Genomic DNA, 20697 nt, shown 5'->3' on the forward strand with positions numbered 1-20697 from the left:
ACTAATTGATGTGGGGTGTAGAAATTAGTAACAAATGCAATTGCATAATTATATTTGTATATGCGCTATATACACAATACATACACACATACACATATAAACACCTGTTCATAGATTCCATAAATATTTAGGGTATATTTTAAAGGTTTTTGAAGGCTGAAAAGTACAAAACCATAACTAAATATCACAGCTTTACTGAACCCATGGCTTTTGAAAGGTTTCTAGTCCCAGAAATAAGCTAGAAAGGGGGGGGTGGGGACTGTCTTTTGAGCAAAGCAGGACACTCAGCAGCAACTAGCCCCTCTGTCAAGAGTCAGAGCAGGGGCTATTTCTAATTCTTGTCAGCATCTCCAGCATCAAATTGAAGCAGGCACATCACAGGATCAAAAAGAAACACACAAATGCATTTTCCCTGCCCCCTAACAGCCTTCCCACATACGTAAAATATTATCACAGAGGTGCATCATTTATAAGCACAGCCAGGTGCTACACAGACATTTAATAGAATTAGCTTTTGCAGCTGCAAGGAGTATGGTTCTATCTCTTTGGAAAGGAGTCTGGGCTTCTCCTGCAGGTAATTATTTCTAGTATCACTGGGAAAAGCTATGTTTCCCATCAGAAAACCTAAATTGTGAAGGTAACCGAGAGACTGTTTGGCATTGGCTCCAGAGGAGGAGGTCACAGCTGAACATGAGTACAGTGTATTTCAAAAGCCAAATTACCTGACCAGTGGTTCTCCGACTTTTTGGTCTCAAGACCCTTTATAATCTAATTATTAAAGGCCCAAAGAACTTTTGTCTATGTGGGTTATAGCTATTTATCTTATTAGAATTAAAACAATGTAAATCTACTCATTTTAAAAAAACTATAAAAAATCCATTGCATATTAACATAAATGTTTTTATCGCTATATTTTCCAAACCAAACAAAGTTAAGTGAGAAGAATGGCACTGTTTTATATTTCTGCACATTTCTTTAACGTCTGGCTTAATACAAAACAGATTTTCATATCTGCTTCTTCATTTGATCTGTTGCAAAGTCGTACATCATGCAGGCTCTGGAAAACTCCAATGTATACTCATGACAGAAAGGGATGAAATAAGAAAATAATGTCTACAATTAAGAAAATTGTTTTGATCTCCTGGATTGGGGATTCTGAGGATGCTGGACAGCTCTCAAGATGGTCTAGAGTGGTCCCCAACCTTTTTGGCCATGCCCCACCTAAGCAACTCTAAATCCTTATGCGCCCCCCACCCCCGGTGACATATAATTCTTATTTTTCAAAAAGTGAACTCCTACTCATGTGGAGGTAGTCTAAAAGGCCATTAACTTGGTCTAAACAAGCTTCCAAAGCACATGGCATCCATGAAAGAGAAAAGTAAAAGAACGAAAGGACAGTTGAAGTACTGTGGAAGAAGTCACTAAGAAATTGTTAAAAAATAATTATTATGTGGAGTGTTATGAAAAAAATAGCAAATAAAGTTTCAAAACATATGAGAAAACTGAAATGCATAAATATGTCACAATATACATTTATATACTGTATATGAGGCCCCTAGAACCATAAGAAATGCAAAAAATTCACTGTTAATAACTCATTCTCAAATTGCCTCCCTTAAAAATCAAATTGCCCCCCTGTGGGGCATGTGGGAACCACTGGTCTAGACTCTACCGCTCTCTGTCTCTATTTTCCTTTTATCCCTACACTTTCATTAAGTCTTCTGGAACACTTCAAACATGGACCAGTTTTGCTACAGAGAATGAAAAGCCCTCTGTACACACTTGTGCTAGAAAGTTAGAACAGCAAGCCTCAAACATCCAAGGTCAATGTGGTGGTAGCCTCAGGATGCTAAAAGTACCTGCCCCACACCTCTCCAAGAATAAAGTCTCAAATACACAGCTATGGGCTTTTGGTGGAAACCCTTCTTCCCACCGGAAGTCGCATGCATACGAATGCATAAGAAGGGGGAAGGGCCAGGTGAGTCATAATTATATGGCACATGCAGAAAGCTAGACACTAACTGGTGGGGTCAGATAAAAGATTACTTTTTCCCCCTACGATGGCTGAAAAATAATGGGGGTCCTAAAGAGAATATAGAAAGTCCAAGCATTAAAACCAGAACAGGAACCAAGAGAAGTGTTGTTGGTGGAAAACAGGCTCCCCGACAGGATCTCAAGAAAGGCATTGCAATGACCCACACATGGGAGAGTGTGGTGTGGCAAGATTTATTTGTGATGCAAAATAAAAGAGTGTCCCTCCTGGTTTCCCAACGTCCCATCTCTGCCCTTCCTGCCATGAAAATCAGGGCCAGAAACAGAGTCAATGTCCAGAGATCTTGTGTCATATTAACGCTTAGTCCAGTCCAGTGTTCAGCCAGCTTAGCTTGTTGTCCTGGCTGCAATCCCTTGCTTTGCTGCTGTACCCAGTCTCCTGTGCTTTGAGGGGTCCGGGAAAAGGAAAATACTTTGACATTCCAACGGTATGTTATCATAGATGCAAAAAGACACAGACAGGCTCAATGAAGGTAAAGGGAAGGTACTGGCCTAGTACATGACTACCCACCATCGACTGCTTTTAGTTAAAAATTTTTAATTTCAGACCATCCTTTGTGGTTACTTTTGTTCTCTGAGTTTGCGAGGCACTGCACAGGCCTTCCCGGAGCTAGTCAGGTTAGCAGGTGGGTCCTTTCCTCCACAGCATCTCCTTCCAAGGAGACTGGTGAGGATGAAATGAGCCAATCCACATAAAGTGCGAAACAGCTTTCCTGGCAGACAGAGCTCAGTAAACAAGAGCAGCCATTTTCTAGAGTTTGAAACACATTATCCCCAAATCCTTTGACACTCCTCCCAGGTGATGAGGCCTATGTCTCTTCCCCTTGAATCTGAGCCCTGTGACTACTTAACAGATGGAATATAATGGAAAGTAACTTTGTGGCCGAGACTTTAAAGAACTGGAAGATTATTCTATTTCCTGAGTCTTGAGATGCTCACAAAGTGACTGTGATCCATCCGTGAACATCCCAAGCAGTCCAAGGAAAAGAACCCAAGCCCACAGCCCACAGCCCACAGCCCCCGCTGAACTCCCGAGAAGAGCCAACAACGAGGGAGCCAGCATTTGGAAGTAGCTCCTCCAACACCCTCACCACTCCCTCAACCACATGAGGTGTAGATCATGAGCTGGCCCCACCAGGCCCAGCCTAAATTGCAGATTTGTGAGCAAAATGACTGACCGTTGTTGTTTAAAACCATTATGTCGTGGGGTGGTTTGTGGCAAAGCAATAGATGACAAGCAGGAACATGTCATTATCTTTGCAGACTTTCTTCTCTCTAGCAGAGAGGATCACACGTTAGGATCTGTAAGAGTGTTCATAATAAGATTCAGACATTTCCAGAGGGAAAATCCTCCCAGGAGATTTCTTCCTGTGAGTAAACACAGAACTCCCTGGGAAAGAATTCATTTTAACCTGAGAAAAACACAACATCCGTCCTCATCTCACCTAACCCTAACGAACTGAAGCTTTGATAAACATAATGGAGATTTATTAAAAAATCTCTATAAAGTCAGGGGTACAAATAGCAGTTCTGCTTTGTAAAAATCTCAAATAACCCAATGAATGCTAAATAGGGGAGCCTAACATCCATTTTGCAAAGCAAGGAATCAGGAGGCCACCATCTGCAGCTAAGGAAAGAGAAGGAGACAGCATAGCAATTGGTAGACACACACAAACAACTTTTGGGTTGTTGCACAAAATCTAGGGACTAAAACAGAGGAACATGGTTATTTTCCTTTTTTGTTGTTGCTGTTGTTAATCCTCACCCAAGGATGTTTTTCCATTTATTTTCAGAGTGGAAGAGAACGGGGAGACAGAGAGAGAGAGAAACATCAATGTGAGAGAGGCACATCGACTGGTTGCCTCCCATACATGCCCTGACAAAGGGCCAGGGATCAAGCCTGCAACTGAGGTATGTGCCCTTGACCAGAATCGAACCAGAGACCTTTCAGTCCGCAGGCCAACGCTGCAACCACTGAGACACACCGGCTAGGGCATTATTTTCCTTTCATTAAATGTATTTAAAATGTTAACATTTTGCTAATTTACTAGCATTCTTCCTAATATGTTTTTACACAGCCCTTCACAGTGGGTCTTAGAGACATATCAGTTATGGTACTTAATGATAATGCAGAAGAGCATCATTGATCTTTTAATTATGGTACATCTCATAATGCCCGGTACTTCTCTGCTGCACTTACCACGAATGGGACTTGTTAGCCATGGTCAGGCTCCTTCCCTAGACAGTAAGTCCCATGACTATGATAAAGGGAAGGGTATCCACAGTTGTTTAATGATTGTTTGCCTTACTAACTATAGATAAGAGGTGTTTTTACAGACCCTGGGAAACTGGAGGATGTACTGCAAGGAGAAAAACAGGGCTGCAAAAAGATAAGAGATGCCTCAGAGTCCAGATGGGTCCATTACTCAGAAAAGGAAATACATTTTGAGAACAGACAAAGGACAGGACATGCTTTGATTTGCTTGCTGTGCCTGGACCCTGACCCACTCTGGGAGTTTGCCTCAGGAATGTTGGTCATACTCCAGTCACAGGTATGGGAGGGGCTGTTTTTAACACCACTGAAAATTAACTACCTTGTTATCGAACTTCAAGATCCTAGAAGGAGACATACAGACCACAGAGTATGCAGTCCTTATCCTGCCCCTCCTCCTCCTTGCATGTAGCCTTACTTCCTTATCCATATACAATCAGCCAGCTAGTAGGGGAGATTAGAGCAGAATTTGCAGGTTGACCTGTTGCTCTCTCTACACTGCCAGCACTTTTGGAATAAATGCTCGTATATGATTCAACCCCGTCTCTACTTAATTTGGCTCAAGAGTGACAGGTGGCCCGGACCTGTTTTGTGTCCAGTTTCAACTACAGGGAATGTCTAGTTTAAGGGCCCAGCAAATGGCATGACAGAATATACTCAATAAATATTTGTTGGGTGAATGTTGAATGACTAGCACTAAAAAGGCTATTGAAAGAACTGAAGTTTATGATTCCGAGATTAAGTATGAATTCACATGAAGCAGAAACACAACATCCTAAAAAAAAGGTATATACCTCAACACTGAAATTGCTTTAGAAATAACTGGTTGCTGTCACAAGTTAGAAAATAATGTGCTCTTATGCTGAAGGAATTAGTTTTATTCACAATCTCCTCTCCATCTATTCAAGTCCTTTTAATACTCCCCAACAGGATGTCACCTACATTTAGATTTATCTCCCACAATTCAGAGTTTTACAAAACCCATACAGTAATGTCAATTGCAATTGCTTCCTCAGATCTATTCTCTCCCTTTTTATGTCAATCTCCTTCCAAAGTGGTTAATATACTAGTAATCTCCCTTAAACACTGTTTTTTATCACATCCTTTCCCACCTCAGAGCCTACGTGAATCTCAGTTGTCAACTGTTTAAAATTTAAATTCATTAAGAGTTTGACACATTAACAATTCCCATTAAGGGTTTCCAAAGCTCTTCCATTAATTGTCCTACCTGCCTGTGGGGAAGCACGGGACTTGGTTGCAAAGTCTATAAGGAGGAATCTCCAAAAGGTTGGGGGCCTCTAGGGGGACCTTGCTGAAGGTGGCAGCCCCTGCCTTGACTTCTCCAAACAAGTCTGAGCCCCCGGATGTTTTACTAGACTCTTTATATTGAGACTTCAAAACGTCCTTGCTTAAAGGACACTGCAGACACACGTGTCTTCTCAAGGATGCTTACCCTGATGATAGTATATAATAGTTAATTTTAGTTCAAGCTGTTGTTACAAGAAAAGCCTAAGGAGGCAGGCGAACAGGGCTGTTTGGTTGCTATAGCCAAGCAGTCCCTTAGCTCTCTCTTTCACAGAAACATGTGTCAGAGTAATCCATTCATTTGTTGCTCAGGGTCTGCTGGTCAGTCCCAGCACCTACCATCTTTCCAATCCAAACTCATATCTTATTCCCATCTGCCAAATGGGCACAAAAATGCATAGAACCTCTGATGTAGCTAAGCAGAGATGATGGAATATGTCTTCTCAATCACAACAGTGAAGTCTCATTATTTTGTCAAGACACTCAAGAAGGAGGCCCAATGTACTTTTCAGAGTGGCTATGAAAGATTTACCCCCACTCATGGAAAGAGACTCATCAATAGAAAATCATTATCAACTCTAAGTTAACTTTTAGGGATTACTTAGGTATTTATAGGAAATAATCTTACCTAAGACTACTAGAGGCCTGGTGCACGAATTCGTGCACATCAAAAGGAAATTAATTAGAATATTGTAATATCGCCATTCGCCCTTCCTCTATAATAGAAGTGCCAACCAAATTCACGATCTACAATGACAGATTGAAACACACATGTGCGATTGGCGCCAGCAAGTGCTTTATATGTATTGCACATGCACGAGTCAACTTAGCCTTTTATAGATATAGAATAAACTTGCTTAATTAGACCTGCTTTCTGATTTAGCTAAACTTTTTCCAGCCCAGTGAAGCACCCCAACTTCTCTTTCAGGTAATTGTCAGAACACAGCAGTAAAGATCAACATGAAGCAGATTATTATTGTAGATCACGCAGGGAGAACAAAGGGTAAAATATTTAACTGCAGCAGTGTTTGACTATATTCTGTGTAGTGAGAAAACCTAAAGTCATTTTCAAGGTCCACCATTTCTTACTTCTTTTCAGTCGGGTCAAATTTCTAAGCTTTCTAAATCTCTGTTTTCTGGCTAATGAAAAGAAAATAGGATTCCACCAAGTCTCCTATCTACCTACTCTAGGACTTCTGTGAGGATCAAATGAGATGAGGCATGGGAAAATGCTTCACAGACATTAGGTTACAGTGTGAAATGTTTCCATCTGGCTATAGCAAGTCATGTTCCTGTGCTAAAGAAACCACAATAAGGCTAGTCGCTAGGGAGAGGATGTTAGGCGTTGCTATGTGATGTCATTACCCAGATGGTCAGACACTTAGCATATTAGCCTTTTATATATATAGATTATATACATAGATTAGATTCTATTGATTTTGCCTTAATGAAGGGAAATCTGAACTTTCTTACAAAACCAATGACATATCTGCATTTTACTACACTAATTATTAGGAATATTAAATTCTTCATTGGTAGTGAATCTACCATTAGCCTGACTATATAATCTGATTTCCTAAATTTTCTGCATCCTCTATTGATTGGAAGGATCAAAGGATTACATACCTCAAGAAAATCAGTACAACAGCCTTTTATGCAAACCTAACTAAATTCCTGTTTGATGACTCAATTTACCACCTGCCATTTTTTGGATGCAGGTGAAAACAGAAAAACAAGTTGATCAAATACCAAAAAAAAAACTAAAAAAAAACAAAATAGGAAATGTAACTAATAAGAGATAGCTCTAATAATGACTGAAATGTAGGAAGATAATCAGGATATAAAACAGCAGTTCCTTAACTACTGTATCCTTGTCCGTTTCATAAATCTTCATTTCCTTAAACTTGGGTCATGCAGCATTCACACATGCTCCAACATGTCTGTATCCAGAAGAGAGAATAACCTAAGAACAGAAAAGCACAAACTTCTCTGTACTTTGTGTGATAGAAGAAAACATTAAAAGATCAATGATGTTCTTCTAATATCATAATAATCTTTCAATAAGATCTTAGCAGTCTTTGAGGATTTACTTCTGTTTATAATTAGCTGTAGTCAATGGGAGGGAAGAACAAATGAATGATTAAACATAGAAGACTGTCAAATAAACAAGTGCTGGGTCACTTCCATTTCTGTGTAGCTTTTGATATTTACAACAGATTACAGGCGTGTGGGAAATGTTCTGGGAGTTTACAGCATTTAAAGTAAAATAAAGAATCTATGAATGACAATCTCCAAATCTAGAAAAGTGCTTAACTTCATTACCATTGCCTTTGAAGCAGAGGCATGGTAAGAGCCAAGCTTAGGAGTCAGACAGAAAATGGCTTATTATTCTGAGCCTGTTTCTCTATTCCTAAAAGTCAGGTACTATCACTGATCTCAAGGTATTTCATAGAGATGCCAAGAGATAATGCATGCAAAGTGCCTGGCACATAACATAAACCCAACCATGTTGAGTCCCAGGCCATCTCCATGAACTGCTCCAACATCAGCCTATTGAAAACAGCAGATAACCTCAGGATGGTCCTAAGCACACGGGACAAATGGAATCACCCCTTTTCTTGATTTTGGTTTGTCTGCCTAACCCAGTGGTCGGCAAACTGTGGCTCGCGAGCCACATGCGGCTCTTTGGCCCCTTGAGTGTGGCTCTTCCACAAAATACCATGGCCTGGGCGAGTCTATTTTGAAGAAGTGGCGTTAGAAGAAGTTTAAGTTTAAAAAATTTGGCTCTCAAAAGAAATTTCAATCGTTGTACTGTTGATATTTGGCTCTGTTGACTAATGAGTTTGCCAACCACTGGCCTAACCCATAATCATGGGGTGGAGGGAGGAGGCTGAAGAAAAAAATTGTTTTAGTTTGAAAGGTTTGAATCACCTCCCTTTTAGAGATGGCTGTCAACAGAGATCACTGTTAACAGCATTATTCATGCAAAATTTAAAATAATTCCACTGGAAATCAAAGGTTGAGCAGAATAAAGAATATGCTACCTAAATATGGAGATGTGGGGAATGGATTGGCATGCTGAGCATAAATGTTTATAGTAATTCGTAGGTCTAATTTTTATGCCATTCCTACACACATAAAGTCAGTTTTAAAAATAATGCCTATCATATTCACAATACACTTTAGAAGTTTCCAAAATTCCTAAGCCCTCCTTGGCTGGCGGGGGGCAGGGTGGGGGAATCAGGTAGTTTTGCTTTAGAGAATGTTGTTATCTGGACAACACCTGACAAGTCACTCTCTCTCCTGAGCCCATGAAAATAATGCTAACCCCAGCTCTTTCCAGCCCACTGTCTTACCATCTGATTTCATGTTCCTGCTTATTTTCCCACTCGCCGTGGGCTTGCTGTGAGGGTAAATTAATAGAGGAGCTTAGCCTTCGTTTCCATCTGGCAGCCTCCAACTTGAGGAGTATGGCATCTACCCTGAGGAATAAGAGGTAATGCTCACTTCCTGAGACGGGAAGCAGGAGGCCAAGATCTGTCCTACAGTTTTCAACGTGTGAGACGGAGGAAGTTCAAGGGGAAATCTTTCCACTAAGACAGACTAGGATTCAACTACAAATATTTTCTCAAGCACCTACTTGTACCAGATCCTGGGCTAGGTGCTGTGTAGCACATTATCTCATTTGATCCTTACAATTCAAACAAAACTATGGCTCTGTATTGAGGCCAGAGAGTTGAGATAATAAAGCATCTGTCGAACCTCATGTATGCAGGGATTTAAAGGCCACCTTAAAGGCAGAATGGCTGCAATGCCAGACATCAGCAAATGGAGGTGTCATTTCCCCCTAACTTGAGTCTCGAGTTCTATTGTTCATAAAAATTATTACCTCAAGATACAAAACCATGTTTAAAGTACTTTATGGGTAAGTTCAGAGCTTCCCAAGGGTTTACCATCTGCAATGTTTTAACCATTAAAACCCAATGCCATCGGAGCCACATCTCCACTGTGATACAGGTAAGGTTTCTAGTACAGCACCTGACCCCATGACAGGACCCTGTCCATTGTCTGTTTTCCACAGAAGAATTTCATGAGAAGAGTTCAGGGCTACTGAAGAGCTTGTCAGCTTTAGCATTTTTTAATTCTGCAGGGGGTAATTATGTGAACGTAACCCCTGCAATTTTCCACTTAAAAATAGGCCGCATGCCTATGTTTGCGTATACCAAAGTCAGACACTGTTGAAATATATTTCACATTCTTGTCAGGTCACCGTTAGCACTATGTGAAGCAATGTTCTGCTACTTTACCTAACCATATGTGAAAAAGCTTTTAAAAATTGATTTTATAACAGATAAGCCTTTAGAAATATATAGTAATCCTAAGATCTGAACGAAGAGAGCTTTTGACAATAAAATTCATTTAACTTAAATATCTAAATTGAAATGAGGTGAACTGGACTGGAAAAATAAAACTGAAGATACAAATTTTCCTTTTTAATAAAATCCATAGTCAGCTAGGTGACAAAAGTGATGAATGAGGAAGCACATTTTCCATGCCTTCTTAAAGGGCAATAATTATAAGCATTGGAGATATTCACATTCCTTAGACAACTGCTATGACAGTCTGTCTTCGCTCTGGCTCTCCTGCAAATTTTGTCCACCCAGCAGTTAGGGTGATCTTTGTAAATGTTCCCTTGAAAGTGGTGATACATTTTACATATTTACACTTAATAAGTTAAAAAGTTTAATGCAAAAAATACAACACAATGTAACTGTGCTATGATAGTGATCTTTTAGAAAACGCATGTCAAATCCCTGGCATTATCAAGCTTAAAGACGTCAGTGGCTACCCACCTGATACAGGATGAAATCCAGCCTTACCTTTACCATCCACATGGTCTGCTCCCAGCCTAGCTCTGCACCTTACATTGCGCTATTCTCTCTCTCAACTGACTTCTCACAGTTCCTATAAGTTGCCAACTCCTTCCTCTCTCAGGGTCTTTGCATATGTGCTCCCTTTGCTTCTAAGCCCTCTCACAGCATTCTTTCCTTTTATTCCACGAACATGATTTGTACCTAAATGGTTTGTTTATCAGTTTAATGTCAGCCTCTCCCACTAGATTCTAAGATCCCTGAGAAAGAAAAGAAATGCCCCATGTTCCCCACCCCTGAAGGCCAAGACATGCCTAGAGACAGGAAACATCAGCTGAATAAATGAATGCATAGATCCCCATCCTGTTCAAATACCATTGGAAATACGGGGTATAATCTTCCCTTTCTTATTTCATTTGTTCAACAATTATTTACATTTTGACTCAGAAAACTAGAGAGGAAGAAAATGAATGCTCTTGATTTTTCTTTCCAAAACAGCAACCAAAGACAAGAAAGTTAAGTAGGCTTTTGAGAGAACTACTTCAGACCCTTGTTTCCTCTTATAATCAAGACATAGAATCAGCAATATGGCAAAGGAAATTCTGACCAGGAGGTTAAAATGTTATCAGAATGCCTCAAAGGAACACTCTGTTTTCAGATCAGAAGGAGCTAATTCTAAAAAGGAACTATTAATTAAAACTGACAGTACCCTTTTCAAAGGGTCCAAAAATATATTCCTGATTTGTAACCCTGAATCTATCTATCACTGGGTGTGGGTCAAATAGTGCATCCTTGAGCTGGGAAAACCTCATCTTTAGTTTGTTCTCAAAGATACCCTGATTTATTAATAAAAATAAGCATGAAAAAGTTGCTCAAGTAACTTCAGTTGCTTATTAAATAATAGTGACAAATATTTTGCTTTCACGGCACATCACCTTCATTTCTTAATATATGAAAAAGCATTTTGCCTGGTATTCTATTTTTTCCCTTCACTAATAGTAAATGTTCATCAGGAAAAAGAACATTTCTTAGAGAATCAAACTTGACACTTCCTGTGTTTGCCCTACTGGACAAAATACAATGCTATTTCAAAATCATCAGCTGTTTATATTTCACTAGAGGCCCAGTGCACGAAATTCGTGCATGGGTAGAGTCCCTAGCGTCTGCTGTCTGCTGGCCGGGGCCTCGGTTTGCCAGCTGTGGCCAGGGCCTCCCTTCCCTGGCTGCTGGCTGCCGGCTGCGGGCTGGGGCCTTCCTTCATTCCACGCCGGCCCCTGGTGGTCAGTGCACGTCATAGCGAGCAATCAAACTCCCGGTCGGTCGAACTCCTGAGAGGACACTTTGAATATTAGGCTTTTATATATATAGATGGATACAAATTTGTTCATAGAAACAACACAATGTCTGGTTAACTCTTCTCTTCCTTTCTCTAGACATGGAACAAAGGCGTAATCTTGGCAGACAGGGATAGAAATAACCCAGCTGGGGTGGGGGTGGGAGGTAACCAATTGATGTGTCTCTCACATGGATGTCTCTCTCTCTCTCTCTCTCTCTCTCTCTCTTTTCTCTCTCTCTCTCTCTCTTTCCCTCCCTCCCTCCCTCCCTCCCTTTCCCCCTCCATCCCTCCCTTCCACTCTGTCTTTAAAAAAATGGAAAAAAATATCTTCAGGTGAGGATAAAATAAATTTTTTAAAGGTGTTTGGGTCAATCAATTGCCTGCAATCATAGGAGAATTTTGAAATGCAAGAGGCTATGCATTTTATTTAGCTGAAACCAGAATATTATTTATCATTATTTAGCAAACATGCCATATGAGGAATACCCTCACAATACTCTATACTATACCAGTAGTTGTTTTCAAAACTAGAGTAGAAACATTACTGTACTTAATGCTTGTATTTTAGTTAAAGATATTTCCTTTGTTCTATGTAAAAATTCTAGCACGACACCATAAAGGTTTTTTAATTTGAAAAATAAAGCATTTAAGTTCTGCCTAAAAAAATGAATGCAATTTAAATCTGTGGAATGTTTTGAAAGAGTCAAGAAAGGAAAAATATTTCACAAAAAATTACTGTATCATAATAATATGTATTTGAATAGAGTTCTTATATTATGTTAGCAAATATAGTTTCAAAAGTGGGATTTTTCTTGACCATTATTACTTTACATCAGTGTTTCCCAAGTGGGGGCTATTGTGTTCCATGTGGGAGAGACCTTTCTGGCCATCACAGCAGAATAGGTGCTAAGTCTCCTACAATGAGCAAGGCAGCTCCTTTTCCCACAACAACAACAACAACAACAAATATCCCCCAAATGTCAATAGTGCATATCTGCTTTAAAACAGCACCATTAAAAATATTTTTTAAAAAACATGAGTTTTGAACCCAATAAACAGATCAGATTTTCAAAAAGGAAAATAATTTTAGGCAAAATCTGAACATACCGAGTTACAGTCTGAGAAAAGTAAATACCGAGTTACTGTCTGAGAAAAGTAAATACAAAGTCAAGATATACAATTTTCTACACAGGCACAATTTTGGAATAAGAATAAACCTCCATTTGGACTCACTTCAAACTTTTCTGCATGCCTGGTACATAATAGGTATTCATCAAACACATCTGAGAAGAGGAGGAAGGAAAGGATCTATCTACGTATACCATACTCCAGAACATTTTATAAGAGAACGTGAAACCAAGATAATGGGCCGCACTAGATTGTTAGAAGTCTTCTAGAGCCCCACAGCATTAGCATGTACCCAGCTGGCCAGAGCCCGTTCCCAGTCTCCTATGCAACAAGGTGTGTCCACAAAAGTTTTTATAATGCATGTGTGTGCACCGCTTAGGAGAAGCTGCTGGTCCTTCATTTCTCCTCTTGCCCCCTTTACCAGAGGTTGGCAGATGGAGGTGGCATTGACCCAACTTCAACCTTGCAGATGAGGGAATTTCCTAAGGAGAGCAGTCAGATAGATATAACCTAGGGTGCTGAAGAACCACTTGGCATAGAGCTGCCTCATGAGCAGATGTCACTCACCTCCAGAATGGTATGTGAGAAATAAACTTCTTACTTCTTAAGCTACCATACTTTGGGTCTCTTTGTTGCAGCCACTTATACAAGGCAATTCTATAATCTGATGTTTCCTATGATATAAATGCATTCTATCTGATATCTCCTGTGATATAAATGCATTCTAACTTAAGAAATGTTAAACTGGCTATTTTTTTTAAAACTTTCAATGTATTATGTAGTCACTGTATAGTGACTATATGTTAGGACGAAGAATGGCCATGTCTACAATACTGTTAATTCTCAATTATCCAGTCTAAAAGAACAAAGGGATAAAAGAAATCTAGAGCTGCCCAGCTGGTGTTGCTCAGTGGTTAAGCATTGACCGATGAACCAGGAGGTCACAGTTCGATTACCGGTTAGGGCATATGCCTGGGTTGTGGGCTCGATCCCTAGTGTGGGGTGTGCAAGAGGCAGCCAATCAATGATTCTCTCTCATCATTGCATGTTTCTATCTCTCTCCCTCTCCCTTCCTCTCTGAAATCAATAAAAATATTTAAGGAAAAGAAATCTAGAGCTAATTGTCCAAACAATTCATTTATTCAATGATATAAGATTTACATAAACTCATGCTAATAATAGCAGGCTGGACTGTGCAATGTAGGCTAAAACACAATTTTGACTAAAAAACTTATGATTATAGCATTTTCATATCCTTGCTCTTTTTTCCCTCAACTAAGATACTAATAAGAAATACTAGTATCAAGAGGGAAAAAGAAGTGAAGGCCAGAAGATTCGACAAACAAGCATTGAATAAATGACTTCTGGATAAATTGTATATTCAAATTTTGAATAAGCAATTAAATTTAATTCATAATACTGAGGGTCTATCTTGGATTTCAGAATGTGTAACTGCTTCTCCAAAGTACTTTCCTCTAGACTTCATTTGAACATATATGCTTATTCAAAGATTTACTCCTACTTTGTGTCAATGAGGGAAATCATTGAGAAACATAATATTTTTTATGCAATAAAATGAAAATATAATTCAGTTAAGCAGCTTTAATGTAGTTCACATGTCCACTAACATTGCTCTTTTTTAAATATAGCCCCCCATAAAAATTAATGTCTTGAATATTATATCTGGTATAAAATCATGGACTTGTTTTACTGGAAATTTTTTTATTGATTTTATAGAGACAAATGAGGGAGAGAGAGAGAGGGGGAAAGAGAAGGAGAGAGGGAGAGAGGGAGAGAGGGAGAGAGGGAGAGAGAAACATCAATGTGAAAGAGAAACATCAATGGGTTTCCTCCTGAACCTGCCCCGGCCATGGGCTGGCCTGTAACCTGGATGTGTGCCTTTACCTGGAATTGAACCCACCATTTTTTGGTGTATGTGAAGATGTTCCAACCAGCTGAGCCACAGGGGCCAGGACTTACTGAGAAATATTTTTATAAAAATTGTAAAAGTACCCATTAGATCTGATCAAATAATTGAATCGATAACCCCTCCCCTGAGAACTGACCTTTAGGCCACTTCACAATGGACATTCCACTTCCTTAGACCACATTCCACTGCTAAGACCATTCTCTCTCCCCTCCAGAGTTTCCCAGAATCCGGACCTGCACAGAGAATTCTCTGCCCAAAAAAGCCCCCCTAGAGTCCTTTAAAAACCTCTGAGCCATTTTGGGGCTCAGCCCATCTGTTTTCCAGATGACCTAATAAATTCATAATTCTTCACCCCTTTTGGCCTCGTGTGTTCCTCCTTCAGCAACCATAACACTGTACCAAGATACACACTGTAATTTCATAACACCTGTTAGGGTCGCCAAAAGAGATACACACAAGGCCAAAAGTGGTAAAGAATTACAAATTTATTAAATCATCTGGAAATCAGATGGGCTATCCCCAAATGCCATCAGCACCCAGGAACCTGGAGTGGGAGTTTTTAAAGGACTCTAGGTGGGCTTTTTTGGCAGGGAATTATCTGGGCAGGTCTGGATCCTGGGCTAGTCAGGAGAGGACAGTGACTAGTCCTAGTAAATGGAATGTGATCTAAAGCAAAAGAATGTCAGTTGTGAATGATCTAAAGGTCTGTTTCCCAGGGGAAGGTATACTGATTCGATTATTTGATCAGACCTAACAACACCCTCCTCCAAAAAAATCACATTTATGGATTGAACTAAAATGTGTATTGCCATCAATTCAATGATCTATGCAATTTTTGTGATAATTTGAAAATCAAAAGCATCAAGATAACATGATTAAAAAAGTAAAATAGCTTGGTATAAAGTATCTTTTTAAACTTTCTAAAAGGTGGCTCAGTTGGTTGGAGTGTCATCTCATACACCAGGAGAATCATGCCTGAGCACTTATATAATGAAATGCACAATGTTATGCTATAAATTTCTTTCCTCTTACTTTCTATCACAATTAGGGCAATATATTGGTTACTTTTAACACAACCTACTTACACATGCAATTATCCACGAAGTTCACTGCAGGATAGCAAGAGTAATACAAAGTATTTCATGAAAATGAAACACTAAATCTGATGGGGATGCAAAATATTGACCTAAAATATCATGTAAGGCTCCTTGCATCTCCAACATTCCTTGATTCTGTGAAAAACTTTCACTTTGGCAAGCCCTGATCCAAAGTAACTCTTTACCTCTACTGTTACATTTGAAAGTATTGCAATTAAGTTAAAAAGAGAAATACATGTGGTTGCTAAGGTGATACATAAAAGCACAGACTCCACTAAACTCTTACACATTTGTGGGAGCAGTGGAAACTGTCATAGCGATGATGCCTTTTACAGGTTAATAGAGAGCGACAGAAAAATAACTAAGGCAGCCCTGGCCCGTATGGCTCAGATGGTTGAGCGTCGTCCTGTGCACCGAAAGGTTGCTGGTTCAATCGATGTGATGTTTCTCTCTCACACTGATGCTTCTCTCTCTCAAATCAACTTTAAGAAAATCACATATTTGAAAAAAGAAAAGAAAGAAAATACCTAAAGCAGAACTGGAACCTTCACATCCGTTTGGTCTCAAGAGACTACCTAGTGGCCTTACAGGTGATGGTGCCCTGTTCTCTCCTAGACTGAGGGTCATACATTTTAGTGATAGACTGCCTTAGCATTTCTCTCACAAAGTTCATTCAAGAAAATATACATTGGCAAGCAATGCAAACACTCCAAATGTGGAGCAGGACGAAAACCTCTCATAACCAACTGCCCACGTCTACTTAGCAAAGCCTGTCATTCAAAAAGCAACACCTTCAACTGAAACACTGGCTTGCAGATGAAATAACTATACTCCCATTTTTCTGAGGCAATCATTCTCTGTCATCAGACAGAGGAATAATCAATATCCCCATTGTATTAATTTTCAGTTTGTGAAAATGTATTGAAGTCTTTTTCAGAAACTGTATCTCTCCTTCCCCACACAGCTGGATTCTCAGCATATCCACCTTCTCCATTATGTCTGACCACCCTCCATTATTACCTCTTCCTCCCCGCCCCCACCATATTAGTGCCCCAAAAGTAATAAAACCATTTAAAGATAGATATATATATATATATATATATATATATATATATATATATATATATATAAACATTTAGTTTTTAACTCTTCTGAGTTTCTGGAAAATAAGAAATAATGTATAATTTATATAGGAAGGAAAAGGCTCTATTATCAGCAATATCTTTTACAAATGATGCTCTTAATTTTTCTTTACTGATCTCATAATACATGTAGGATACCAAATTAGCAATATTCTGAAAACTTATGTCCTTAACCAAATAAATGCATGAAACATAAAAGGACTGGAGAACCAAAAAGCACTTAATTTTCAAGTTTCCCATAACTTCAGTGTTTGGATTTACAAAGATTATGGGTTGATGTCTGAAGTGAGTGCACATTTTAACATGATGAAACATTTTAAATCTACATGACTGAAAAATTACGAAAAAGAAGCTTCACCATTGGCCTTTTGAAAGAAGAAACTGCCATGGCAATGGGACTCGGCGCTGGGAAGTTCTTACCCGCAGGGCCTCGATGACGAGGTCTCTGGCCTCCAGCTCCCCTTCCATCACGCTAAGGAGCATACGGAGTTCTGATTTACTGAGGGTGTCCACGTCAAACTCTTTTTTCTGTAACACAAATTTTTAAAAAGCGGTGAAAAAACTATTTTTAGGAACAACACACATGTCCATGTATGCAGCCCCTTTAGAAGGAACATGCTCTTTACTTTGCTACCCCTACCCTAACCCCCCACACACAGAGATCTACAGACACACACATGGGACAGGTATGCAATAGATCATCTTTTATCCCAGGGGCTCAGTAAATTCAAGAAGCACTGGGGCCTGTTTGGCAGCAGACAATCTATTCCCTGACCTTCAGAAAGGAGGGGTATAAACCATTCACACCAACATAGTGAATCTCTCCGTTAGGGAGGTCTATTTTCCCAGCCTGCCTGCACATCTAGATTCAGAACGTCTTCAAATTGAGACACAAATTGAAAATCCCTGGAATTTGTAACAAAACAGGCCCAGAGTATATTGGGGGGGGGGGGCATTGCAAGGATAGCCAAGAGAACACAAGAAAATATTCCTAGAAGGGCCCTAATGTAAAGGCTCCTAGAAGTTTATTATAAATTCTAGAACATCCAATAACAACAGGTCATGTTTACAGAACACTGCAGCAGAGGCCATCAGCTGGCAGCCTACAGCCAAATCTGGCCCACAGATGTGTGTTACTTGGGCCACAAAGTATTTTATCTTTTTATTCAGCCAACATTAAAAAATCCTGAAGGTCCTGGCCAGTGTGACTGAGTGGTTACAGTGTTGGCTCGTGCACCGAAGGGTCTCTTCACATTTGTATGGCACCCAGTGGTTTCCAAAGTATTCTCAAAGAACCAAATCTATTCTGTAAGAAATCATCCTGTCTATGTATCAGTTAAGAAAACCACAGCTCAGAGAAGTTGGATAATGTGCTCAGATCAGGCAACCAGGAAATGGCAGAACTACAGCTAAGGGCCTGACTTGTCTACACATTTAGTGGCACAGTGAAAACATTCCAGATGAACAATACCACCATTCTATCAATCAGCTAATAAGAAGCACTTATACACCTGACCTTACACCATCCCTTTAACATAGAAGTAAACACGGAAAGCCCATAAATGATTCCAGGGGTTTTCAAACAGGCATGATCAGAAACTGGTCATTTCTCAATTTCAAAGGAACCTTCTGGAAGGTTATAATAATTTAAGGGGAAAGAAACCAGAAGTAGCTGGTTCTTCAAAGGAAGATTTTAAGATTTTCCTCTTAAAATTGTTTCCTTTTGCACATACATTAGACCAGTGGTTCCCAACCTATTTTTGGCCATGCCCCACCTAAGCATCTCTAAAATCCTGATGCCCCCCTGTGACATTAATTCTTACTATTCAAAAAGTAAACTCCTATTCACATGGAGGAAGCCTGAAAGGCCATTAACTTGGTCTAAACAAGCTTCCAAAGAACATGGCACCCATGAAAGAGAAAAATAAAAGAATGAAAGGACAGTTGAAGTACTGAGGAAGAAGTCACTAAGAAATTGTTAAAAAAAATTATGAAGTGATATGAAGAAATAGCAAATAAAGTTTCAAAACATATAATAGAGAACTGAAATGCATAAATATATCACAATATATATTTATATACTATACATGAGGCCCCTAGAACAATAAGAAATGCAAAAAATTTATTGATAATAACTTATTCTTGAATTGCCCCCCTTAAAAATCCAATTGCCCCCTGTGGGGCCTGTGTCCCATGTTGGTAACCACTGCATTAGACAGAGCAGTTGTTTGGAAAGACAGGTGCTAAGGATAAAAAAGAAAAGAAAGAGCTGTAGTAAACCCAAAGCATGGGTAATTCTGGGAAACTTAGAAGGTTAACTTAGAGATGTTCCTTATATATAGCAAAATTTAATATGATAGGGCTCAAATTTGGCTCCCACTATATAGTGGTGTCACATAGATCTTATAAGCCAACTAGAGGCCCAGTGGACAAAAATTCGTGCACTCGGGGGTGGAGGGGGTCCCTCAGCCCAGCCTGCACCCTCTCGCAGTCCAGGACCCCTCGGGGGATGTCCACCTGGCAACTTAGGCCCGCTCCCCAGGGGATTGGACCTAAGCCGCAGTCGGACATCCTTAGCGCTGCCGAGGAGGCAGGAGAGGCTCCCACCACCACTGCTGCACTCGCAGCTGTCAGCCCGGCTTGTGGCTGAGCAGAGCTCCCCCTGTGGGAGCACACTGACCACCAGGGGGCAGCTCCGGCGTTGAGCGTCTGCCCCCTGGTGGTCAGTGCGCATCACAGTGACTCGTCATTCTGCCATTAGGGTCAATTTGCATATTACCCTTTTATTATATACGATAGTTCTCAAATTCAGACACACAAAAGAATCACCTGGAGACCTTGTTAACAAAGACTGCTTGGGCTCCACCCTTGGAGTGAGTTATGTCTGAGGTGGGGCCCTGAATTTGCCTTTCTAACAAGTTCCTGCTGCTGGTCCAAGGACTACGCTTAGAGAACAATTTCTGCAACTTATCCTAACCTCTGTTTTCTCATCTTATATAACAGAAAACCTAAGATCTACCCCATAAAGTTCTTGTGAGGATTAAAAGGAACATAAGTATAAATAAAGGTGGGTGATTGTTATTAATAAAGGCAGATGATTATTATTAAAGCTGAGAGCACCAGGTGTTTTATGTACGGAGGAGTGGGATATTGGCTATAAACCTATTTCTTTGAAAATCCACCAGCACAAGTCCAAAAAACTAAGTTTATTGACTACGATGAAAGACAGGCTATTTTATCCTGGTTTTTCTCACTGAGTTGGGAAAGTACCATAAGTTGCAATTATTTTGTGCTTTAGGGCAGCAATTTTTAGTCGGTGTGCCACAGAAATTTTAAAACATGCAATATCTGACTATTTGGAGGCACTGACCTCTTTTCCCTTGTCAAATAAAAAAAAATGACAACAGCCAATACAATAGCTGTCCGGAGTGAATGAATCAAAATTACACCTATTTTTTTTTTAAAATATATTTTATTGATTTTTTACAGAGAGGGAGAGGGATAGAGAGTTGGAAACATTGATAAGAGAGAAACATCGATCAGCTGCCTCCTGCACACCTCCCA

The 20697-nt window shown here is 39.8% G+C and overlaps 1 protein-coding gene across 1 annotated transcript in view; it reads right to left on the reverse strand.

Annotated features, from left to right (window-relative positions):
* The window catches only part of CTTNBP2 (cortactin binding protein 2), a 194806-nt gene that overhangs the window by 156709 nt on the left and 17400 nt on the right, over window positions 1-20697 (reverse strand). Inside the window, 1 exon segment of the mRNA XM_080666006.1 lies at window positions 17554-17661. Coding sequence (XP_080522132.1) covers window positions 17554-17661 — 108 coding nt within the window.

The sequence above is a fragment of the Plecotus auritus genome (genome assembly GCF_963455305.1).
Source record: "Plecotus auritus genome assembly, chromosome: 4".
NCBI lineage: Eukaryota > Metazoa > Chordata > Mammalia > Chiroptera > Vespertilionidae > Plecotus > Plecotus auritus.